The sequence below is a fragment of the Chanodichthys erythropterus genome, chromosome 14, assembly GCF_024489055.1.
Source record: "Chanodichthys erythropterus isolate Z2021 chromosome 14, ASM2448905v1, whole genome shotgun sequence".
Taxonomy (NCBI): Eukaryota; Metazoa; Chordata; class Actinopteri; order Cypriniformes; family Xenocyprididae; genus Chanodichthys; species Chanodichthys erythropterus.
In genome coordinates this window covers 26190827-26217764 of record NC_090234.1, presented here as the reverse complement: position 1 = coordinate 26217764, position 26938 = coordinate 26190827, and the positions used below count along the sequence as shown (strand labels likewise).

The 26938-nt window shown below is 36.9% G+C and overlaps 1 protein-coding gene across 2 annotated transcripts in view; it reads left to right on the top strand.

The window, feature by feature from the left end:
• Positions 1–26938, top strand: part of tmeff2a (transmembrane protein with EGF-like and two follistatin-like domains 2a) — an 85478-nt gene that overhangs the window by 10404 nt on the left and 48136 nt on the right. The window contains exons 2-3 of one of the 2 annotated variants that reach the window (XM_067409779.1): positions 1809–1918; positions 25257–25386. In XM_067409779.1, the coding sequence (XP_067265880.1) occupies positions 1809–1918; positions 25257–25386 (240 nt within the window). Of the gene's footprint in view, positions 1–1808; positions 1919–25256; positions 25408–26938 lie in introns of both variants that reach the window. The other variant, XM_067409778.1, reaches the window with a different exon arrangement.

Here is a 26938-nt window from a genome sequence, read left to right as displayed (position 1 = left end):
ATGCACGTTGGGCTTGTTTACATCACAGCTGTGTTGTGCATTTTAAATGGTTGATGGGTAAAGTATTCTTAAAATGCATTCTAAAAATTTGAATAATTCGTAAAAAATATTCAAGGTATTTTGAAATTATTTGATATTTGATAATAAAGTTGCATGGACACAAATAATATTTCTATAGTCTATATAAGTCTATGTAAGTAAATGGGGTCCAAAAATTCCTTTTTTTTTAAAAAAAGAAAAAAGAAAAATTTGTTTAAGAAAGTCATACTGGTTTGGAACTGGGTTTTTTTTTTTTGTTGCACGAAACCATCCTTTTAAGGCACCAATACTTCTACTGATGCCACCATAAAAAAAAGGTTTGTGACCCCTCCGAATGCGAGAAAAAGATTTTGTGTAAAAAGTAAAATATTTCTTATTTTATCAGTAAGCTGAGGGATTGACGATGGTTTTGACTAATTAGCTTTGGCAAATACTCTGACTTGTATTTGTTGCTTCAGTAGGCTGAATTGATTGAATGTCAGTTTATCACAGCTCCTTAGGAACAGATTGTGAACAAGATGAATTTTAATGAAAAATTCCTGTTGCAAAACATTCGTATGAACAGCTACTTTAATTTTACACGAGAGATTTATGCACATACCAAGAGCCTGCATAATTTGTCAAGGTCTCCACAACTGTGGCACACAATGTGAATATTGCAACTGTCTCACAAGACGACTGATCTTTTTTCTCCCTGAAGCGTTTGAGGTCCATTGATAATTTCTTTAGCTGAAATGCAAATAAGCCACAAGGTTATGTAAGACATTTTTCTGCGCTGTATGTGGCCCTTTAGCAGGGGCCTAAAGTAGCTGCATGTCCTCTGGTGTTGTCGTTACAATGAGCAATGTTCTGGTTCGTTCTGGCTTCCAGGGCTCACTGGATAATACAGGGTAAAAATACTGTGTAGCACTTGCAAGAAGCTTATTTGCTTTGACAGCAAAAATCCCAGGGCACACGAGCGGACCCACTGTTTTGTGTCGTGTAGTCTTATTATGATGATGTATGGCTCTTTGAGTCAGAATATATGCAGGTAATATGGAATGTATCATGAGATATCATTCTTTGCATAATGTTTGTGTCATTTTTATAATATTAAGCAAATGATAGAGATGCTTATTCCTTGCATAATTATAAAAGTTATCAGAGAGGGGCTGAATGATGTAGTGCGGGTAAATGGGTAAACTCATTATTTTGGGAGCTTATTGTTAAATAAACAGCAGTCAGCTTCTGTATGCTGAATAGTAAAATTAGGTTTTGACTCAGCGGTGGTCTGTTTTTAGAAACGACTCATCTTAATTGTAATCATCTTAAGGAATCCTTGTGGACTTAAACTGTCTGCGAGCTCTTGATTTTTGATGAAGTACTATTTTTCGGAGACTGTCCAGCTCCTCAGCAAAATGAGTATATTTCACAGAGCCTGTACTCAGCTTATTATAAAAGCTGAATAGTGTTCTCATGCGCCAATTTCAAGAAGTTCACCATGTGCTGAATCATTATTCCTCAGTGAACACTTGTTTTATTCCCGATAAGAAAATATCTCAAGAGCAAAATATGGTCTTGGCGAATGGAGGTGTTCATCGCAACTTGATGAACCCTTCAGAAGCCTTGCCAGATATCCTGCTGGGATGACGTGTTTGTTCCGTTAGTTCTGCTGAATTATTTTTATCAGAAGTGTGTGAACAAACATCCTGCTTGTGCTAGTCGTGTCTTGACACTGCTGTGTTTATGCAGAAATTCATGATGTTTTCTGGCTCTTTGTGTTGTTGCAGGGGATGATGACCGTGACACAGATCTCTTCCTTTGTGACACCAACACTTGCAAGTTTGACGGCGAATGTCTCAGAATTGGGGACATAATAACATGTATATGCAACTTCAAGGTAAGGCCACCTCCCCTATGAAACAGCCTCACTAATCCAGGTTTTGTGGGATCTGAAGGGTCAGGGGTTGTATATGACAGAAATCTTTTATCAGTGACAGTATCACATATTGTTACAATATTTTGCTGAAAATTCAATACAAAATGGATTGTATATATCCACATAACCATGTGGTTGTCACGGACTGGTTTGCAGTACTCAGTGCACGACAAAGAAGATATATTCAATAAAGTTTAATGGAGTACTAGGAACAAGGAAAATAACCATGAAAACAACTACAAACACAGTGTAACATAAAACATAGCTAGACAAAGGACAGACTGAAACTAAGGGAATACATACACAGTGAACTGAGGAGTTAACAAGACTAATTAACAAAACACACCTGGACTGAAGACACTAATCAAATCAGTAACCTAGGAGACAAACAGACTGGCAAAAGAGGAGAACTGAAACAATTAACAAACTAGAAAACTGACAATAAAACAGGGAAAAACATGAAAACAGATCAAAAACAAACTCAAAATGTGACGGTGGTAATGCCTGTTATTGGATAATTCAGTAATTTAAATACTTTATAAATAAAATTAGTTTTATTTTACTTTTTTTACTTTTATTTAAGACTTCATGAATGCAGACCAAAATATAATGCTATTCATAATTTTGCAAGACCTATCATTCATGGCAACAACATATCACTTTGCTAAGTACGATCAAAACACTTAAAACTGATGCCCCCAGTTTCACAGACAAGGCTTAAGATAGTCCTACACTAAAATGCATGTTTGAGCTGTTTTAACTGAATGCAACTTGTACTGACAAATCTAAAATTCCCCCTGTGGTAAAAATCAAGTTTTTAATTTTGTTTAAATGTCTATCTGGTGTTTTTTTTTATGCAGATTCAACAAATAACCATTGTTGAGTATTTTCAACATTGTTGAGTATTTTCTCCTTAAAATTTTTCTGTTGATATGAAAAATCGGGTAGTATAAGGCGGGTGTATGATTCATATTACGATGTTTTGATGAACTATGCCTTTCTCCACTGACATTCTTCAAAAGAAGAGTTGTTCAAAGCGTTTCTAAGGATACTGATTGTTAGAAAGCAGCTGTCTGACTCGTGAATGTGAACATGGTTTCTGTAACATTAGCAACACATTATTAGCTGTTTGATAACAGTCAACCAAAACGCTAATCAAATTGATTACCGTTATGTGCCCGACATTGTAAAAAGCCATTGTGCAGCGTTTACCTCAGTAAGTTCACCGAGTGGATCTTGTCTGAGATTGTGCGAGTGGGTGGAGGCAGGGGTAATTATCATATTCATAGATCCGTTTATATTAAATGAGGCAAGGGTGTAGAGTTATATGCAAGCTATTTTAAGCCATTAAGAATTTTTTTTTCACAGGAAAAAAAACTTAAATATGTAATTTTGGTGATCAAAAATGAGTTTTAAGGGATATTGGGGAGACTTTAAAAAATGCCAGTGCCATTGTTTTTTTTTTTCTCAAGATGCACACCAGTAATGTTTTTTTCTAGGGTATGTTTATAAAAGATACTTACATATCCTAATTCAATTAAGGCCTAATCCTGGTTTAGTCTAAGCCCTGTCTGTGAAACCGGCCCATGAAATATTAATAATAAACATAGTTCTGATTGGATGAGCCACACAGAGCAGAACCTTTTCTCCATGAAGTTCTTTGGAACTTCATGTTTCTTCGTTGCTCTCAATTTAAAATAAATTAAAGAAGTCTTAATGTCATCATGAAATCAAAACTGACTATTCTGTTTTTTATGGAATGTTGCAGTGTTTATAATGAATGATTTATTTGTGAACATAATTGTTTTTAATACATGCTGTAATCTTCAATCAGACACATTAACTCCTCCTTGCAATAACATGTCTTCTCTGATGAAATACCAAGTGCCGGCCAATAAGGTTGTCCAATGGCCAGATTTTTTTAATTAAAAGTGATGATTGAATCCTGCTGGAGCTTTTCTTTTTACAGTTGCTTTTACAATTTTTAAAAATAATGGCTTTAGGAGTAAAAAAAAAAACTGTTTAAAAAACAATTTAGATACAGGACTTTGATGCCATGATAACTGCAATTTCAGCTATTCTTTAGTATATCTGCCTTTCACTGTTTTCTGTCTAACTGATGTTTAAGAGCACTAGAAAGTGGCCTACTTTATCTGCTTTGGCCTTGAGATCACAGTGAAATGAAGACGGAGAGAGTCGTTCCTAATAACATCTGAGTTTGGTCTAAATGAAAATGCATTAGAGTCCCTCCAAGGCACTGAGCACATAGGCACTCAATGAGTCTGTTATTTTTATCCCAGCTTGCGAAGGAACATTAGTTTCTTTGGCGAGATAAATAGCATTACCTGTTTGTCCAACCCCCCCCTCTTCTTCTTTGGTCCAAATAGGCCGCAGACTTCTAAGACTCATGATGGCATTCTGTTTTAAGGACAAACCCCATTCTGTGTCTGGCCTCACTGGGTCACATTGTTTTAATTTCTTTTCAAGTGAGGGACTAATGCTATCGGCGAGAAAAGGATAAGCTTGATTTAGGCATCCTGGACTGTGTGCCACATGTGTGCAAGTGAAACTCTGGCGTCAGCTAGCTTAAACCTAATAATGGTCCATGTCTTTATTCCATTAAGTGAAATAATTCATCAAAGAAGGATCGTCGAGAGGCTTGTGACGGGTATGAAGCCCAAGGAAGTCTACAGTAAGGGAGGTAGTGTTGCTGAAGAGAGGAAGAAGGTTTGATCTGCCGATGAATAGAGGTCATTCAGCCCCTGATGTTCATTTAGTGATGTTTATTCACCTCACACCAGCTCTCAGAGGCGCCTAGCACATCAGTCATACTGTGATGTTTACTTAAGATTGGTACTTTAATGGTTTTTTAAGTATTCATTATGTCTGGATGTTTGGTTGATTTTTACTACTTTCTGCATGGTTCACAAAAACAAGGTTGCAGGGTATTAAAAATAATGTCACTTTCAAGTGTGTCTTCTGTATGAACTGTACCACTATGAAAAGGGAAACCTCCCCATTGTTTAAGGGAGATGGACAACGATAGACCACTTTTACACCTATAAGTCCATTCTGCCATGCTGAATTATAATTCACTAACTGATGTGGCCAAAGCGAAGCAGTATCTATTACATGGTGGTGCTCATCATTGGGTTCGATTTAGTGTCTTTTTTTATAGGATGAAATGCAGTCACTTCACTGTGGTCCTGTTTTACATGTGCTGGAAACATTTCCTATTTATCTATTTCTCGATTTATCTATATAGGAATAGTATATGATTCAAAAGTTTCTTTAAATGTTCTTGAAAGAAGTCTCATATTTACATTTAGATTTATTTTTCATTTATTCATCTAGTGGATGCTTTTATCCAAAGCGATTTACAGATGAGGAATACAACAGTGCTCTGCAAGGCTGAATTTAATTGATCAAAAATAGATCAGTAATATTGAACAGTAATATTGTGAAATATTATTACAATTATTTTGTTGAATTGTAATTTGTAATTTATTTCTGTGATGGCAAAGCTGTATTTTCATCATCATTACTGTAGTCTGCAGTGTCACATGATCCTTCAGAAATCATTCTAATATTATGATTTGGTGCTTAAGAAACATTTAATTATATACAGCTGTGCTGCTTAATATTTTTGTGGAAATTGTGATATTTTTCTTGATTTGTTTATTTTAGGTTTTCCATTTTTATTATGATCCATTTTTGAATAAGCACGATGAAGCTCAAAAAATGAGTGTGAAATGTAAAAATGAATCTAGCCGAGAAAATTAATCAAATGCACAAAAGTATCCCTGCGGCTGACTGAAAGCAGAAACTGAGAGCAATGCAGAAATGAAAGTCATTTCATTTACGTAAGTACTTGTAATACTTGCAAAAACTTTCTTTAGCACCTTATTGCATTGTGAGAGGTTGGTTAACCCCAAAATCAATTTAGCCATTTTTTTGTGATTTTACCTGCTGGAAAGTATGCAGTACAGTTTATATAATGAATTTGCAGCATGTTATTGGACCATGAATAAGTTAACTTTGAAATCCGGGGGCACAGCATGAATCCCATAAATAGTTTTCAGAAACAAGTTTGATGTGGCAAAGCAAAGTTGCTCCATCAGAGCTTACTATGGATATGACTATCATGTCTCTGACACAGAAGCAGCAGTTCTGGAACAGTGATCTTGGGTTGTGTTCAGGATGTTTTCAAGTGTTTTGACTTCTTAAGTTTATGGTCTGCCACAACGAGTTCTATAATACCTAAAGAAACAGGTCTGTTAGCATTTTCATTCATTTCATTGGAACTTTCTTAGCTGGCACATGACTTCCTGGAAGTACGACGAGTATTTTATTTTATTTTATTTTATTTTATTTTATTTTATTTTATTTTATTTTATTTTTTATTTTATTTTATTTTATTTTATTTTATTTTATTTTATTTTATTTTATTTTATTTTATTTTATTTTATTTTATTTTATTTTATTTTATTTTATTTTATGCAAACCGTGAAAACACAGCAACATTTAAAGGGATAGTTCACCCAAAAATGAAAATTTGATGTTTATCTGCTTACCCCCAGCGCATCCAAGATGTAGGTGACTTTGTTTCTTCAGTAGAAGAAAAAATGATGATTTTTAACTGCAACCGTTGCCGTCTGTCAGTCAAATAATGGGAGTGAATGGGAACTCTATCAGTAAGAGTCGAAAAAACTTGCATAGACAAATCCAAATTAAACCCTGTGGCTCGTGCAGCACATTGATGTCCTAAGACACAAAGCGATCAGTTTGTGCGAGAAACCGAACACTATTAATATAATTTTTTACTTCTAAAACACCACTATGTCCAACTGTGTTCAGCACTCGGTTTGTGAGGTCTGATCGCGCTCTGACAGCAGAAGTGATGTCTAGCACTCATTGAAGTATATGCGTGAGACATCGGTGCCGTTGTCAGAGCGTGATGCTGCAAGAATGGCGTAATTACATTTTCAACCAGCATTTCGGGGTCATGCTAACCAGCCAACCAGATGCAGTGAGGAGCTACTGAAACTTTGAGCTCTTTGTCTTTTATATTCTTTTTGGCACATCCTGGTCCTGGATCATTGAAGAGTTGGTTCACCCAAAACAGAAAATTCTATCATTTACTCACCCTCATGTTGTTCCAAGCCTGTATGACTTTATTTCTTCTATGAAGATATTTTGAAAAATGTTTCACATGTTTTTGAATGTTTCAACTGACAAAACAATACGGGGGTGAGTAAATGAGGACAAAATGTTCTTTTTTTAATAATTTGAAACTTTAAGCCATAGTTCTGTACAGGTACATGAAGTGAAATGCAATTTCAAAAAGTCAGCAGAAAAAGAACTGCTTTTTGAAAATCTTAAAATGAAGCGACAGTGTATTTGTGCCCTGTCAGATTTTGCCTTTGATTGACCTCATCTGGGCATGTACCATCATGTCATAACGGATTGTGTTGTGATTCTGCATGTTCAGTCATGCTCGTTCTGATGACGCACTGTGTTATGACACCTCTGATCCAAAGCTCTGATGCTCAGTCATTCATGTGCACTTTCATTGCCTACTCGTGTGATTCATTCTAATGGGGGGTTATTGCTTAGCCACAGACTGCCTGGGCTTTTTGTTTTTTGGTTTGTTTGCAAGCTAGTTTACGGAATTGTCCCTTGCCTGTTGATGGTGTTTGGTCTTGATACAGTTTAACTTGACTGATCAGTTATCGCAGCCATCTTCGCTCCACTTGTCTCGTCTCTCAAGCACTCTGTTTTTGGTTGATACACTATCCTTACATCCATCATTGGATAACTGAGGTGTTGCCATTTTCAGATGGATGTTAACCGGTTGATGTAACAAACAGCTTCTAGTTTGGGTTCTAGCCAAGGTGCAGCGCTCAAATGAATGTACCCATGAAAAACTGTGTCTCCTTCAGTTCTCCTTTAGCGCTAACTCTGGGAATGAACTTGCAGGATGCGCAGACAGTGGCAGAAGGTGGACGACTTCCCTCTGGGCCTTCGGCTGCCCATCATAATAGCCATTTTCAGCCAGACCTCTTTGCATATATTTCCATACATTTGTTATCCTTTTATTCTTCAGTCACATGGTTTCACCGTGGCTGGAGACAGATTAAAAGTGGGGCTTTATTCCCTGGTGCCATTAGACAGTCCTACAAGACTATGACCATGAATCATGTTGTACAGGTGCAATACCAAAATGTGCTTTGAGTGCCTGTAACTGCAAATTCGAATGTCTTCTCATGTTTGTGTGGAGAAATAGGCCATGATATTCTTTGTGTTTCAGTGATTTCACTACAGGTAAAGGGTGTTTTTTAGCATGAGTCAAGTATCTTAGACCATAATGACCCCATTTTCCTTACTTTTCAAGCACACAGTGCACATTAGATGACAATAAAAGGGTTAATAATAATCGGATGACTTTGAATAAAGTTATAAAAAGCTTTCTCTTGGTGACTCCTCTTCATATTTCTTTTAAAATTGGCATCTGTGGTACACCATCTGGAGCGCACACATGTTTGCTCTTGTAAACTTTTTTCACTTTTTTCATCCATTTTCTTTTACTGGAGTAATTTTGATAGATTCTCAAGTTAGTGTAAAGTCTGCTACTTTAATGTTAAGTATAAAAATTGTTTGGTTATTTTTTTTCTTTTAGTATTTTTCTATTGAGCAAAATTGTATTATCACTTGATTTTACAAAAGATGGTTTCTTTTGTTGTAGTTTTTTTGTTTCATTATAATTTCTATTGTTGCAGTATCTCTGCCAAAGAACAAACATAAAAAGAACAAATATTGTTTTTCAGAATAGTCTTTGATTTAAGTGAATTGAACAATCCATTTTCACATTCCCTTTATAATGCATTCAATGACAGTAAAATCATTATTGTAGAATTAATGTAGAATTCAGTTTATGTGCAGTCACTGGTGTGTGGATTTATTGGCTATTTTATATTTTATAGTGTTTCCTCCAATCAGAACTCTAAAATTTGAGAAATTTGCATTTTAGAAATTTGTTAAAAAGTTAAGTGTGTAATTTTTCTAACCCTTGGCAGATGGAGGTAGTGTTTGAAACCTGTTTAAAAATCATTATTTTGCCATTTGCATTTGGTGTAGAAGTGACACCTTTCTCCTTAAAAGGGTTAGTTCACCCAAAAATGAATATTCTGTCATTTATTACTCACCCTCATGCCATTCCACACCTGTAAGACCTTCGTTAATCTTCGGAACACAAATTAAGATATTTTAGATGAAATCCGATGACTGCGTGAGGCCTTCATAGGAAGCAATGACATTTCCTCTCTCAAGATCCATAAAGGTACTAAAAACATATTTAAATCGGTTAATATAAGTACAGTGGTTCAGTATTAATATTATAAAGCGACAAGAATATTTTTGGTGCGCCAGAAAAAAAAACAAAATAAAAACTTATTTATTGATGGCTGATTCTTACAACACTACTTCAAGAAGCATCGGATCATAAATGAATCAGTGTATCAAATCTGCTGTTTGGAGTGCCAAAGTCATGTGATTTCAGCCGTTGGCAGTTTGAGACGCGATTCATTGTGCTCCGATGCTTCATGAAGCAGTGTTTTGAAATCGGCCATCACTAAATAAGTCATTATTTTGTTTTTTTTGGTGCACCAAAAATATTCTCGTCGCTTTATAATATTAATATTGAACCACTGTACTCGCATGAACTGATTTAAATATGTTTTTAGTACCTTTATGGATCTTGAGAGAGGAAATGTCATTGCTCCCTATGAAGGCCTCACGAAGCCATCAGATTTCAACTAAAATATCTTAATTTGTGGAATGGCATGAGGGTAAGTAATAAATGACAGAATTTTTGGGTGAACTAGCCCTTTACATGACTTGCAGAAACGCATTTGAATGATCTTGGGTTACCAGCATTTCCATTCAGCCTATTGGCCATTCAGTATTTTTCCATTCAGCCTGTTTAAAAAAAAAAAAAAAAAACTAAGCTTTTTTTTTTCTTGTGCTCTTTTTTCATGTCTATCACCCCTAATAGCTTCTCTCCATGAGCTGCCACAGGAGATAACTTTCACCAATATATCAAAAATGAAGCAATTAAAATCAGGAAGGAAGTTATTTCAGGGTGGAATTAGGTCCAGTTTCCTGTTAAAAGTCAGTCTGGTGGGATTGAAAATGCAGTCATACCAGCAGCACCTGTTTTTTCCCCTTGGCTATGTTAGATGCGGGATGTGTCATAGATCCATGTACACAGAGTCCCTCGGCTGGCATGTGCTAGACATGAGATTGGTTGGTGGTTTGGCAGCTTGAGAGTCGGCGGTGTGGGGATTCTACCAAGGTAGGTGATGTTCGCTTGAGCCTGATGCCACTCAGGATAGCAGCATCTGTATCAGTCCCCGTGTGGCTCCCCTCAGCCTGTCAGACGCTATTACCGAAGAGCCGTCTCCCCTGACAGGGCCCAGGAGCTCCTCGCTGGGAAGAGTGTCTCTCTAATCAAGAGCAGACTGCCAAGCGGTTAAGGAGGGAGGCAGGAGCCTTTCCGCCTTCCCCACTAGCCTCCCCCAACCCTCATCAGAGGCAAACAACACGTACATGGGCATCCTGGGAATGGGGAATGTCACTCAGTCACACAATGGCAGGCACGTCTCTGTGTGAGGGGGCAAAAAATACATCATCTGGTGAGACATGCACCAGATTCTCTTTTTTTTCCCCTTGTTTGTGCCTCTCCGGGATATCATGGCTGATCTGCTTCTATTTTTTCCTCCCATGACCCTGTTGGCCACCCTCCCTGAGAGCTGTCACAGATAATGTTCTTCTTTAAGAAAGCAAGCGTTGAATCCAAATGCACTAAGAAGTAGATGCTCTCTTACTTTCCCAGATGAAACTGTTAAATGAAGATTGCAGATTCAGAACAAGTTAAACTCAGTCGACAGCATTCGTGGCGTAATGTTGATAGCCACAAAAAAACTATTTCCCTCATTTTCTTTAAAAAAAGAAAAGGTTATGGTGAGGCACTTAACTACAGTGAAGTAAATGGGGCCCATTTTTAGGATTTTAGAGCAAAAATGTCAAGCTTAAAATTGTTCTGAAAGCAGTTGCATTCATTTTCTGTTAAACGTGTGTATTATTTGACATTTAATTATCAGCATCAGCTGATAAAATGTTCTGCTTGGCTGATAAGTGTTGGGAGCGTGACTTTTATTTTAACAGCGCTAAGAACGCCAGCACCTGAGCGCAGACACCTTGAAGTGTTGATTTTCCATATTCATTAGTTTACTTTCTTCTTTTTAATCAGTTATTTGACAGAACTGTTTAACAAAGAAATTAAATGGTAATTGAAAAAGTAGTGATGGATTGAAATTTCGAAATATTCGCCAGAAAATGAATTTTCAGTTTCGGCTGAAACAGTTTTGGTGGACTGAAATCATTGTGCGAAACGGTAATGTTTAATTAGCACTTCTCCTATGGCTGCTGTCTATTTTGTGCACGCAATGTGGATAAGCTAACAACAGGTAAACATGTCAGATGTGTGGATGCTAAAATGTCACATATATTTGCTTTATATCAGGCATCTGCCACCCTGCTCTCTATGATATATGCATCAGCATTGGCCATCAACTCATTCATATTAGCTGATCGCTAATTTTAACATCTATGGATTGGCTCCACTATAACCCAGATTTTTGATGAAAACATTCTAGGATTATTCTCCTTATAGTGGACTTCAATGGAGCCCAAACGGTTGAAGGTCAAAATTACAGTTTCAGTGCAGCTTCAAAGAGCTTTAAATGATACCAGACGAGGAATAAGGGTATTATCTAGCGAAACGATTTGTCATTTTTGAAAAAAAATACAACTGTTTATGCTTTATAAACACAAAATATTGCCTTTAACGTACTTCCGTGCTTACTCTAAATGTCTTATGCCTTTCCTATTCTACTTACGGAATGAAAGCGGTGCCAGTTTGTTTTTTTTCCATAAGTTGAATAGGGAAGGTGTAGGACATTTAGCGTTTTGAAGAGTGCGAAACCGGAAGTGCTTTCAAGGTGATATTTTGTGTTTATAAAGCATAAAGTCCATCAACTGGAGCGAGCAACATTTCGGAGTGATGAGAGAACAAATCGCATGTGAGCGAATGTTCACCCTCGCGTCCTTGTGCAAGACTCTCCCGTTCACATTCCTCCACTGGTTTAAGGTCAACTCATCCCTTTGGTATGGAACTAATGATCTGACAGAAAGGCCCAGTTTTCCGTCGACGTTCCCCGGAGCTTTTACTCTGTCACAAATGCTGTGCCAGACATCCATCACTCCACAGGCCCAGCTGACAGGGCCACTCAAAGATGCTATCGCTGTCTTTTGTCACGAACCACAGGTGTTCCAAGTGTTTGGAACATTAAGTCTTCTTAGTTCAAGTACCATTCGTGACGTCTGAGATTTTCAGATTTCAAGGATCGGACAGCTTTGCGTTTTCCAAAGAAACGGTTGTTGGAGTACCATGGATGTCACTGGAATTCAAAGAGACGATGTCCTGACTTGTTCCTCTGTTCCTCAGGGCTTCGCCTCCATCTTTGACAGATTTGTTCTCCTGATAAGGATCAGCTGATGTTACTGATACACAGCCGATAGGCTTTATGTTATCTTAATGGAAGAAAAAAAAAAAACAGACCGGGCAGACTTCTTGTCTGTGACTGTCTCTGTACATGTCAGATTGAGCTGTGCACGCAATGTCTGTTTGCAGTCACAGCCGCTCACTCACGGTGCACTTTGAGCATCGTTCTGGCCTCTCATGTTTCTCGAGTCGTGCTGTTTCAGCCCTCATAATGTGCCCAAGGGTGAAAAGAAATGCTACATAATGCTTAATGAATCAAATGGGTTATATCATGTTCCACAATGCATAATTAACTCGCTATGCCTGTTTCATCTCAAGCTGTTGTGTACCCACTGGAAAGTAGACGAGTACACACATTTGCTTTTCTTACTCCATATCAAATCAAGACTCCTTTAGCGCTTCTCAGTCTGTTGGACCATATGGGAGCTTTGCATCTGCACTCAAGATACTCCGCTGTTTTAAATATGACACTCAAATGTCACACTTCCTCGCAGATATCCTTCAATTCAGTGTTTCACTCCCTCACAGTGTTGTACAATAAACACATATGGGCAACCTCACTTCAGTACGCACTGTTTGCTAACACTCCATCTTAACCAAGAAAGTTTCATAAGGGTGACACTACTATAGCAATATCTATCCTGGATATTCGAAAAGTTACATTCTCACCTCAGTTTAGAAGATTGAGTTTAAGCCTACTTTGAGTGTGTGTGTGTGTATGTTAAAAATATATAATCTAATAGTATTGTTTTGTATAGTATTGTTATGAATAGTATTAGTATTAGTATTAGTATTGTTTTGAATACAAATATATACAAATATATACAAATATATATTATAAAAACAATTGTGGGTGTTATTTTTTCACCCTGGCAGCGATGAACTTGAATGAACTATTTTTATGATATTTATATGATGTTTTTCTCCTGTTTATGGGACAAGAAGTAACCATAAAATAGCCAAACATGCTGGCGTGACATTACATTTTGCATACACAACAACAACAAAAATGTATGTGTTCCAAACATCATTAAAGTGCTTTAATGATGACCATTTTCATTTGATCCCTTGGGTAAACTAATGGAGTCATCCAAAACTAGCTGAATGTGGGACCAGAATGACTTGAATACAGCACTAGAGTGACATTTTGGTGGTGCAGGAGTCATTAGACTGCCGTTTTCTTATGGGAGTGTGTTGTCTTAACATGTCAGCAACTGTACGGTAGTTTTCAGTGCTGTAAGCGCTTCCTCTTACAGAACTGTAGACGCAGTACGCAGTCAGTCTTATCACCACACCGATCGCTTCTGCTGTTCACTGTGTCTGACTTTAATTGCCTGTCTTGGTTCAGTCTAGTCCTACTGCTTGAGAAGTTTCTTTGTGTAGGCTAAGGCAGTACAAGCGGTGCCTAGCATAGATGGATTGACTTGTCAGAAAGAGAACAGCTGATTTGTGCCTCTGAATAGATGAATAGATCAACTAATAGATGGACTGACTGATGCAGGAATGAATGGCTGGATTGGGGGAAAAAACTGATGGATGGGTGAAAAACAAGGGATTAATGGGCTGCCACTTGCTCGCTCTAATACTCACTCTAATAATGCTTCAACACTTTTCTGTTGGCTTCCTGCCTGTGATTAAGTGTGACATCAATTCGAGGCATAGTGTGAATGAAATGTTAAAATGTGGTAGCACAGGTGTCTCTGAGTGATGTTTGCAAGAACTTTTTGTTGTTGTGAAGAAACACAGGCTTCAAAATAAGTAAAAGATAATGAAGGAAATTGGAGCAAAAGCAAGACCTCTGTTAGCCAGAGCACAGCCCCACAGCAGCCCCTGCAGGACAAAACAGGAACTGCAGTACGTCCGATGGAGGTTTAAAAGTCAGAGGAATCAAAACACAATGCATTACAATGAAGGGTTTTAGTTCCTTTGAGGTACAAAGGCAAAATATAGGATTATTCTATACAAGCAAACCTGCTCACACATACACAAGCTTTGAAACACTGTCAAATCTTGGCGGTAGAGACAAAATGTAGTATAAGAGAGAATATTTGGACCACTTATATATAAATTAATTGGAGAAAATGTAATCCCCAATATGCCACCTGTAGGAGTGGAAGCCCCGCCATGTAGTTAAAAGAGCTAATACCTGTTTGTTTAGTCTAGATCATTTATGCACATTTGCTGGACCAGTCTAAAAAGTAGTGTAATTTTAGTGTAATTTGAGCTTAATAATAATTTATGATATATTTATTGTCATATTCCATTGCTAATTTGAAAGACATTGTTCTAACAATTTTGGCAAACAATTTTAAAAATAATAATGATACATTTTATTTGTAAAGAGATAAAGTAACGATTAAATTAAAGTACAATAATAGATAAAAGAAAATCAAAACATCGAGCTCAACACATTGGAATAAACAAAATTGCCTTAAATGCCCCTATTATGCTATTTAAAAGGTTCTTGATTATGTTTTGGAGGTTTATATGCATCCAAAGTCAAAAAACACTTTAATTTTCTCATAATATACACTGTACATCATCTCATTTTTCAAAGAGTCTGAAAACAGTTTGTTCAAAGATTTAGTCTCTCTAAATCCCTCCTTTCCGAGAGTCTGCTCTGCTCTGATTGGCCAGACGGCCAAGTCTGTTGTGATTGGTTTACAGTTTGTAGTGCGTGTCGGAAACAAAAAGCCTATTACCATATCTGATTTCACCTTTTATGACTTTTTAATTCGCAAACAGCTACATTATAGGGGCAATTTAATCCTTATGAATAAGTTTTAAAAGATGAGTTTTTAATAATATCTTCAAATTGGCAGTAAGATTTCAGACTTCCCCTATTAAAGATAGAAGCTGTACTTGCCTGTTATCTACATAGAAAAAAAAAAAATCTGCTTGTGGTGTTCCCAAGATGCCAATTGAGTGAACTAACTTGTCTTAAAGGGACTTAAGAGCCAAAGTGTGTAGTGAGTCATTTTGTTTTTGTTGGGTGAAGAAATTTGTCAGTCTCCACCCTAAGTGTTTGTGTATCTGGCCTCTGTTGGGAGGCTCATTGCATTAGATTGCTTTCGAGCACATGCTGTCTGGCCGTATGGCTGTCATGTACATGTTTCTTTATCTCTGTGGTCTTTCCGCTCCTTCCTAGGCCTATCCCTCTCTCACTGTGTCTCTTGTCTTACAGTTTCCTTTTCTCCCTTGCTTTGTCTTAACCCTAGAATGCATGAACCAAAAAACCTTTATGAATGCATAAAGAAAAATGACTGAGAGTGAGTTGTGTTGTTTCCCTGCCATTCCCATGGTCCATGGATAATAAAGTGTCCATTGGACGTGAACTTCAGAATCATGGCAGAAGTAGTAGGTCATCTATATATATATATATATATATATATATATATATATATATATATATATATATATATATATATATATATATATATATATATATAATATATATAATTTTTTTTTTTTTTTTGTGCCTGCTGTTTGATGAATACTGTGAATTCAGTCATACTACTCATTTCACATACTGCTTTTCACCTATACTATAAAGTAGGTTATAAAGTATTCCATTGCTATCAAGTTTTTTGAAGAATTTAAGGAATACCAAAATAAATATTTTTGTTGATAAAATATTTCAAAAATCACAGCAAAAAAAAAAAAAAAAAAAAATATATATATATATATATATTTGTTTTTTGAAATTTTATCCCCTTTATGCATTCTAGGATTAATAATGTGACATTGTCAACTACCAATATACCTTGATTTGTATTGATCAATCTAATTATTACTTTAGTTGAGAATCTGTCATAATGTGATTTTTAACATAAGAACGAGTCAAGTCAAGTCACCTTTATTTATATAGCGCTTTTTACAATGTAGATCGTTTCAAAGCAGCTTTACATTGAACTGGTACATTATTTTGGCTGCACAGCAGCTCTTAAAGAATAGTGTCAATGCAGGCAGATCAAAGCACTGTTGAATATCAAAAGTCAAGTGTCCCCAACTAAGCAAGCCAAAGGTGACAGCGGCAAGGAACCCAGACTCCAACAGGTGACATCAGGTGGCAAACAAGTGGCAAATAGGTGTTAAAATGGAGAAAAAAAAATCTTGGGAGAAACCAGGCTTGGGTGAGCCATTTTTAATTTTAATGTCCGAGGCTTAAAGACACACTATGTAAATTTTCACCGTTAGAGGTCCCCTATTCAAAACAAAGGCATCGCTTGATGACGCCGTTTGAGTGCATGGTGTCTTGGGAGATATCGTCTTCCCCTCACAGCCGGTGGAAAAGAATCGGGATGGGACTCAGGCAGAAATCATGTTCGTGGATGAGATTTATGTTACTGTAGTATGAAGCAGAGCAGGGCCGAATGCTGTGGAAGCTGAACGAGGCCGCTGGAGTGATTGCTAATGAGAGACAAGCACGACACGTGGCTTGAGAGCAGAGGAACTTTTATTATTACTGTTATTAAAAATAAATCTGCATCTGATTATACAAAATATACTTGACAAAATAGTGTTTTTCCCTGAGGCATGGTGAAATAATATAATTATAGAAAATGAGATTCAAACAAAAAGACTAAACGTGTTGAGAAATATAATAATATTTCATTTTCTGTCTATAAATGTAACCAAACAGTTATTCCCTTGTCTAATAAAACATGTAATATACAGTAGTCAGCATTTCAAGTTGATCAAAACCTTTCATCAAAGTTGTCTTAGGACATTTTTGATGAACTTTTTTTGATCCCCTTCAAATGATGACTACTATTTTAAAGCCTCTTTGGTGTTTTCATGGTTTCTACAAAATAAAATTGGAAATCGAGGGTAACGTGGGTATGATGTCACTGATAGGCGACGCACGACTCGGTCCGTGTCTTGGTTAAAAATTGCTTATTTCTCTGGATTTAAAAATTCTTGGAAATATTTGGTATAATGTAAGTACACAAGTCAACACAATATGTAACACTGTTTTAGTGCTTTTTGGATATTTTAATTGTGCCTTTAAGGCTTCTTCTTAAAGTTATCTTAACTGTACAAAAACTGTTACGTCTGTACAAAAATCTGTTATGCTGCTTGGTGATTCAATCAGCTATTTGTAATATTATTTTAATTTTATTATCAAAATCATAAACACACTGTTTTGTAGTGTAAATAGTATTCCCGTTTACTGGTTATTCTTCTAGTTATTTACTGTAATGGCTAATGCATCAAAACTCATATATTCAAAGGAAATAGCTTACTTCTGCATTGAAACCTAAGGTGGATAAGAAAGAAGATGGATAGCCAGTATATTTTGGTTTACATCACATTTGAGAACCAAGATTTGCTACTTGCTCATTAGTTGCAGGTGGTATTTATAATTAAGTGATTGGGACATTCTCATATTAGAGTCTCATTCTGATTGGACAAAAATCTGTGTAGTGCAGGATGAATTATCATTATTAGTCCATATTTGTTCCATCCTGCTTCAGTCCATATAGCTTTTTAAATGCAAGAACACCTGTGTGAACGGCCCGTTAGACATTCTGGGACACTGTGTAGTTTGGGTAATTCAGTTGTCTGCGAAAAAAAAAAAAAAAGAAAAAAAAAAAAGGGAGCCTGTTTAATGCTATTAATTATCACTAATAACTGTAAAAAGATCAAACTTTTTCTGCAGTGGAATAGGACAGGAATATATGTGTGTAATATTTATCAGCATGTTTTTCAGCTTTTTCAAGGTCCTTTCATTCATCATGATGCTATTGTATTCTATCCATTCCTACTCCTCTGACCTGTAAGTGAAGAGCTGTTTCTAGTTGTAGCTGAAGTGTCTGTCTGCTTATTTAAGTGATAGTGTGTCAGAGACTCATTACATGCATTCAATTTATTTCAATTAACTTTTCTATCATAATCACCAGTTATTTTTCCTCAAAGATGAAGTGCTAATGCACTCCTTCCCCTCAAGGGGTAAAGTTAAAAGGACTGAACTGCTGGGGCTCGGCAAAACAGGCATTTCTTTGGGCATGCTGGGGGCTGCCTGGGGCGGGCCAGCCTTTCTCACTATTGCATCATGCCAGGCCAAAAAAGATTGATTGAACACTTGAAGCTGTAGAAATGCCAAGAAAGGAAAAGGTTTAAAAGCTGGTAATATCCATTTCACTCTCTCTGTTCCTCCTCCTCCTCTCATTCTTTCTGTGTTTATTTTGAGATCATCTCAATGCTATGCTCTTCTGAGATTTCACTCTGTTTTTCTATTCTGGTGACTCGGTTGCGTTTTACTGTCACTCAGTCTTGACAACACTCTCCATCTCAGGTGTGCTAATAGTGGAATATTTTTATCAAAGAGAACTCAAGTCGCATTCGACCTTAGTTGAATGAGAAAAAATTTAGTTGGAAAAAAAATAATCTGTCACTGCTCAAGGGCATTAAAAGATTGGCCCTTGCATTGTTCAAACCTACAACGTTTTGGTTATCGACCAAGACCTTTAACCACTACGGCATACCAACCCCTATATGTGAATGTTTAGTCATATCAATCCATCCATCAGTTCATATACTGTATAACATTTTACAATGACTAATTACAGTCCTTGAATTTCCAGCAGCAGTGTTTGAGTCACTCCACTTGTCTGTGCATTAGTGGTGGGAATTTTTCAGTAACTCTTTCTGAAAATTACAACGGTACAGCAGTAGGCAGCGAAAGACTTTATGAGCTATTATGAGTTATTAAATCATTAATTAAATTGATTAGTTCAAAATGGCGAGTGAGTGAGTGAGTCATTGAATTATGTACTCAACCAAAAAAATCACTGATTCATTCTGGAATGAAATACAGTGTGTTGTGGGCAGTGTTGGGCACGTTACTTTAAAAAAGTTATTAGTTATAGTTACTAGTTACTTCTCACAAATAGTAACGGAGTTACATCATTATAACAGTAACTAATTACCAGGGAAAACAACCATTGTGTTACTTTTTAAAATAAATAAATAAATAAATAAATAAAAATATGCCAAATAAATTGAATGCCCCCAATATTACATGTAAGTCTAAGAATAAATTATTCTTGATGCGACTCCTGACTTATGATCCGCTCTTGCTCATGACATGAAATTTCTCTGTACTGTGTTGGTAGCCATTAAAGAAAACGTAGTTTCATATATATGTTTAAATAGTCCTATGTTATGTTTTAAATCCATTTATTCGATTATGAAAAGTGAACAGCATGAGTAAGATGCATCATAAGATGCGCAAATATATCGGGAGACATGGAGTGGGTCAGATATGATTTTGACCACTTCATTAAGTTTTGCTTTGTAGAAAGCCTTTCTTTAAAGTGAATTTCGTTTTATAAAAATTGTATCTTAATTTTAATCAATGTTTCATCAACCAATTGCTTGGATTTAATATATAACAAGAAAATATAGCAGACAATAAAATCATCACATGGAGGCGCGGGCGCGATCGCTGGCGCGTGAACTGGAGCGCGTCTTATAGGCTAAATGAACCGAAACTCAGAGGCTATTTGCCTCGCAGACATGAGAAATATATCTATAAAATGCTTGAAATATCTACTTTAACAGAAATGAAGTAATTAAAAACTAAAAGAAATAGGCTACTCTGATTATGTAGCCTAATCCGAATGAAATGTGCATTATCTCTCTAGGCGCGTCCATATGAGCAAATGATCAGCAGTGAGAATCAGCAATGTCAACTTTGACAGACACACACACAGCGCATCATACATTATTATCAGTTTAAAATTATATTTGCGTATGACTAACCGCAGCACACACCAGAGAAAAAAACTTTGCAGGTCCTATGGCTGAGAGAGAGCTTACTCGGATGAAAACCGCTTCAGTGAGCTCAATTATAGTAACGCAGCATTTTTTTTGTCAGTAACGGTAACGGCGTTGTAACGGGAGAAGAAGTAATTTGTTTGATTACTCATTACTGAAAAAAGTAACGGCGTTAGTAACGCTGTTTATTTATAACGCCGTTATTCCCATCACTGGTTGTGGGTTGTCTTTGCTTTGACTTTGACCAATAAAAATACTAATGTTGTGTCTAAAAATTAAAACCCTTTCTACTCCAGATGTGAGCGATGATTCAAAAGTAAACAAAACCCATTATAATCAGTGATAATGATCAGTCTTTTGCAATGCAACAAGTCACCAACAGTAAACGAATGACCCATTCTGTTTCTGGTGTCCTCCACACTTCTGTCACAAAGATCAAATTAATTTGGATTGTTTGCTTTGACATGTCCAGATAGTAAACAGTAGGGCTGGGACAATACAACGATGCATCAAGAATCGAGAAATGATTCTGGATTGATTCTGATATTTTCTGCATGTATCACGATTCTCTCTCAAATCGATTCTGAGCTTAGTTTTCAACAGCATGATTGAACTGTGTACTGTAGAAACAGCCTTACTCTGCTTCCTTCCAATTCCTTATACACACCACTTGAACCTTCTATAAAATATTCATTCATAAGGTTTGAAAAGGTTGAAGTGAATTACAAGGGTGTTTGCTGCAAGCTGTTTACATTAATCTCATGTTAAAAGCATTCTGAGGTGCAAGTTAATTCTCAGACTCAGCCAAACGCATGAGCACTCTTGTTCGTGAGCATTTGAGTGTACGGTTAAAAACTAGCTCAGAGCGCTATCTGCTAATAAAAATTAAGCTCAGAATCTTTTGCGACGTATTTGAAAAATATCAGAATCGATCCACGAATCGCAATATATTGTCCCAGCCCTAATAAACAGCTTCAGGAGTCGTTCACACAGAACTTATTTGCGCATTCCACTATGCTATAGTTTTCTATTGATTTTCTATGCAAACATGTGCTAGACGGACACATTTGACAGCTGTTTCACTTCTTTTGTAAAAAGAAGTTAAAGGTGCCCAAGAATGCTTTTTCACAAGATGTAATATAAGTCTAAGGTGTCTCCTGAATGTGTCTGTGAAGTTTCAGCTCAAAATACCCCATTGATATTTTTTAATTAATTTTGTTTAACTGCCTATTTTGGGGCATCATTAACTATACACTGATTTTGGCAGCGCCGCCCCTTTAAATGGCGTGCTCCCTGCCACACGAGCTCTCGACTATATTACAGTGCATTTACAAAGTTCACACAGCTAATATAACCCTCAAATGGATCTTTACAAGATGTTCGTCATGCATGCTGTATGCATGCTTCGAATTATGTGAGTAAAGTATTTTGATGTTTACGTTTGATTCTGTATGAGTTTGAGGCTGTGCTCTGTGGCTAACTGCTATTGCTACACTGTTGGAGAGATTTATAAAGAATGAAGTTGTGTTTATGAATTATACAGACTGCAAGTGTTTAATAATGAAAATATCGACGGCTCTCTTGTCTCCGTGAATACAGTAATAAACGATGGTAACTTTAACCATATTTAACAGTACATTAGCAACATGCTAATGAAACATTTAGAAAGACAATTTACAAAATCACTAAAATATCATGATATCATGAATCATGTCAGTTATTATTGCTCCATCTGCCATTTTTGGCTGTTGTTCTTGCTTGCTTACCTTGTCTGTGCACAGATTCTGACGTTAATACTGCCTTTCCTTGTCTAATGCTTTGAGCATGGGCTGGCATATAAGCAAATATTGGGGTCATACATATTAATGATCCCAACTGTTACGTAACAGTCGGTGTTATGTTGAGATCCCCGTGTTTTCTGGAAGTCTTTTAAACAAATGAGATTTATATAAGAAGTAGGAAGCAATGGGGTTTGAAACTCAATGTATGTCTTTTCCGTGTACTGAACTCTTTTTATTTAACTATGCCGATGTAAATTCAATTTTTGATTCTAGGGCACCTTTGAAAAAATGTATCTGTAGACTTAGCATTGTTTTCCTTCCACCACCCTTCTTCTTGTGTTTCTAAAATTAACTCTTAAATTCTATATATGCCAAAAAACCTGTATAATCATATCAGACTTTTTGCTGTTTTCCACTAATTTCAGTTCATCCAGTTTTTCCTCCTATTTCAACCCCCTCTCTCTGGATCTCTTGCCAGTGTTGGCTCAGAGCTCTCTCTTCCTGCATAATATTGCTTCTCGGCCGATAAAACAGCAAGTACAAATCCCGCTCCAGAATCGATGGGCACAGTTATTCCTGTGACCCCTGCCAACCAGCTGGCTTCCAGCCACACAGTCCCTCAGCCAACATGTGAGCTGACAGACCACTGCAGCCCTGCACTCTACCTGCCTCCCCAGGGGCCAGACAGAACCTGCTTGCTGGACCAGACACAGTGTGTCTCTGTGTGTCCAGGTGCATATGTGTGTGCGGTATGGTCAGACTTTTCCAAAATACCTGCGTGAGGTTTGGAACAGCTTCATTTTCAGGCCACCCAGTGAATTTAAACTGCTTCTCATGAAGTCAGACTTTAGTGGGTTTTAAAGAGATTCATTGGAATATTTGAGAAGCTTTTTGGTGCACTGATCTTTTGTCTTTCTTTTTTAATTATTTTGTTTGTCAAAATTCTGTGGATGCACCAATAATAAAAATTATGTCTGATACAGATTTAATAAATTTAAATTTAAGAATTAATTAGGCGATTAATTACAGTGCCCTCCACAAATATCGGCACCCTCAGTAAATATGAGCAAAGGCAGCTGTGAAAATAAATCTGCATTGTTTATCTTTTGATCTTTTATTCAAAAATTTCACAAAATTCTGATCTTTATTGAAGTAAAACAATTGAAATTGTGGGGAAACTCACATTATGAAATAAATGTTTTTCTCCAATACATGTTGGCCACAATTATTGGCACCTCTAGAAATTCTTATGAGTAAAATATCTCTGAGGTATTTTCCCATTCATATTTAAAAATTTTTAGCACACCAGGGTGATCATGAACATGAAATTGTCCAGCCATGACTTCCTGTTCCACAGGAGTACAAATATGTGTAAACACAAAGGCCAAATTGCCTTAATCATTCATCACAATGAGAAAAACCAAAGAATATAGTTCTGATGTGCAGCAAAAGATCGTTGAGCTTCACAAAATAGAAAATGGCTGTAAGAAAATAGCGAAAGCATTGAAAATCCCCATTTCCACTATCAGGGCAATAATTAAGAAGTTCCAATCAACTAAAGATGTTACAAATCTGCTTGGAAGAGGATGTGTGTCTAAATCGTCCTAATGTGCGGTGAGAAGGAAAGTTTGAGTGAACAAAGACTCTTCAAGGATCACAGCTGGAGAATTGCAGAGATTAGTTGAGTCTTGAGGTCAGAAAGCTTAAAAAAAAAAAAAAAAAAAAAAATCAAACAGCACCTACATCCCCACAAGTTGTTTGGGAAGGTTTCAAGAAAATCCTCCTCGCTCATCCAAAAACAAACTCCAGCATATTCAGTTGTCAGACACGACTGGAACCAGCAAACCCACCAGATGGGTTTGGTGCACACATGTATAAAAAGTGCCCCATGCCCACAGTTAAATATACTGCTGGATCTTTAATGTTGTGGGCCTATTTTATAAAAAATCAAAACCTGAACACTTCTGCCAGAAATCCAATAATGGGCCTGGTTGGATCTTCAATCAGGACAATGATCCAAAACAAACATAAAAATCAACACAAAAATGTGTCACTGAGCACAAAATGAAGTTTCTGCCATGGTCTTCCCAGTTCCCTGACCTGAACCCTAAAGAAAATGAGTGGAGTGAAATGACGAGAAGAAGCACCAGCATGGAGCTGGAAATCTGAAGGATCTGGAGAGATTCTGTATGAAGGAACGGTCTCTGATCTCTTGTCAGGTGTTCTCCAAACTCATCAGGCGAAGACCCAAAGCTGTTATCTTGGCAAAAGGACATTGCAATAATTGTGGCCAACGTGAACTACAGAAAAACATTTATTTCATAATGAGCTTTCTCCCCCATTTTCAATTGTTTTACTTAAATGAAAGGTTAGAAAAGGTTGGAACATTTTTGAACACAAATTTCATCTTTAAAATTATAACCTGTTATAACCTAAAACCATAGATTTGCAAATGTTTCACAGCATTTTGTGATATATTCCTCCCTGGTGTTTTGTTACATTAATCTTCTTTTTTCCGCTGCTTTGGGAATGTGGGCAGTGTAGTTGGCAGGCTGTATTTCGACCCTTCTGAGCTCTTTATTCACATTCAGATCACACAATTCTTATTCTCTGCTGTGAGCTCATCTAAAACTCCCAAAATAAAGTGGTGGTAAAACATCACAATTAAGCTGTGAGAGATATATAGGTCAGTGTCATGCTTAATTATTATTCTTGCATAATATAATACATGTTCTTAAAGAAAGACTCCTTTGTTCCCATTTCATGTTATGCTTACATAAAATATGAATTTTATTTTATTATATTTTTTGAAAACTACTCATTGTAAAAATAATATACAGTGTTTCTTAAATTAATTATTTTTATTATATTTATAAAAATATATATTTATTTAAAAAAAAAGATATATATATATATATATATATATATATTTATACTATTAACATGATCAGATAGTTGTAATACTATAAACTTAAATATATAATTGTGTTTATCCAAATGTTCTTTGTTACTGATGCTTGAAATCTTTGACTTGATTTTTTTTGCCCTATGTTTCCTAAATCTAATTTTTCTCATATATTTTCTAATGCTTAAAATCCCTCCTTTTTTTCAGTGCAACAACGATTATGTTCCTGTATGCGGCTCCAACAACGAAAACTATGAAAACGAGTGTTTTCTGCGGAGAGATGCCTGCAAACAGCAGACCGAGATCCTGGTGGTCTCTGAAGGATCCTGCCCAGCCGGTACGTTCAGTCGTGGGTTTGGTGCGTATGTCTCTTAAAGGTTAATCCACAGTCTAACCATTTGCCATTAAAATGTGTAACTATGAGTCGAAGTTATCAGATTGAGGACAGAAATTCAGTTTATTCATCCCTGTGGTCTGAAACAGACAGAGAGTCATATCTGTGTTGTTAAAGGGTTAGTTCACCCAAAAATGAAATTTCTGTCATTAATTCCTCACCCTCATGTCGTTCCACACCCGTAAGACCTTCGTTCATCTTCAGAACACAAATTAAGATATTTTTGATAAAATCCAATGGCTCAGTGAAGCCTGCATTGCCAGTAAGACAATTAACACTTTCAATGCCCAGAAAGCTGCTAAAGATGGATTTATGTATGTGACATATGTGAATACAGTGGTTCAACCTTAATGTGATGAAGCAACAAGAATACTTTTTGTGTGCCAAAAAACAAAATAACGACTTTATTCAACATTATCTAGTGATGGGCAATTTCAAAACACTGCTTCATGAAGCCTCGTAGCTTTACGGATCTTTTGTTTCGAATCAGTGGTCTGGAGCATGTATCAAACTGCCAAAGTCACACCCCCTAGTGGTGAACCATTGAAATTTCAAAACACTTATGATTTAACGAAGCCTCGTTTACTGAAATCACGTGACTTTGGCAGTTTGATTCACGCTTCGAACCACTGATTTGAAACAAAAGATTCGTAAAGCTTTGAAGCTTCATGAAGCAGTGTTTTGAAATCGCCCATCACTAGATATTGTTAAATAAAGTTGTTATACTTCAGTCAGACAATACCCATAATACCTTTAACAGGCTAATGCTGCGTTCACACCGAACGCGTCTGGGGCGTCAAATTCGCGCCAGACGCGTCTAGTTGGACGCTTGAACATTTTGAAGTCAGACGCTTCAGACGCGCGTAAAATTCGCTCAATTCGCGCGTCTAAACAAAGTGTGTTCAGACGCGAATTCGCGTCATGGGAGGGGCTTTCATCTCTTTCTGCACAGATCCTCTGAATAAACACATAATCTCGTCAGTTGGAAACCTGTAGCGGCAATTTAACTCTGTTATGCCGGCCGACTTTTGCTAGCTAGAAGGTGGGCTAGTATCAATGGCTAAAATCACGCACAAAGTTTTACAACTAACCAGATTGTCCGATTTCTTCGCTTATTCTCTTCCAGGCAAGGTCCTTTTTATTCCTGTCTCGATAAAAATATAATGACACATCACAGAACTCAGGGTGGCTAACGTTACACACAGCGACATCTTTGTTCTGGTCTCCGGCATCACTGATCACATCATAAACACGTTACTACCAAAGCAGAGTCCCTGATTGGTTAACGCGCCGCGAATTTACGCCAAAGTTCAGATTTTTCAACTCGGGCGTTTGGGCGTCAGACGCTCAATTCGCGCGTCAGCCGCGTGAACGCTCAATTCGCGCCGCGCCATTCGCGCGTCAACGGCCGATTCGCGCCGCGCTAGACGCTTGATTCGCGCCGCAGGACCTCTAGACGCGCGTTTGCATTGACTTAACATGTAAGTCAGACGCC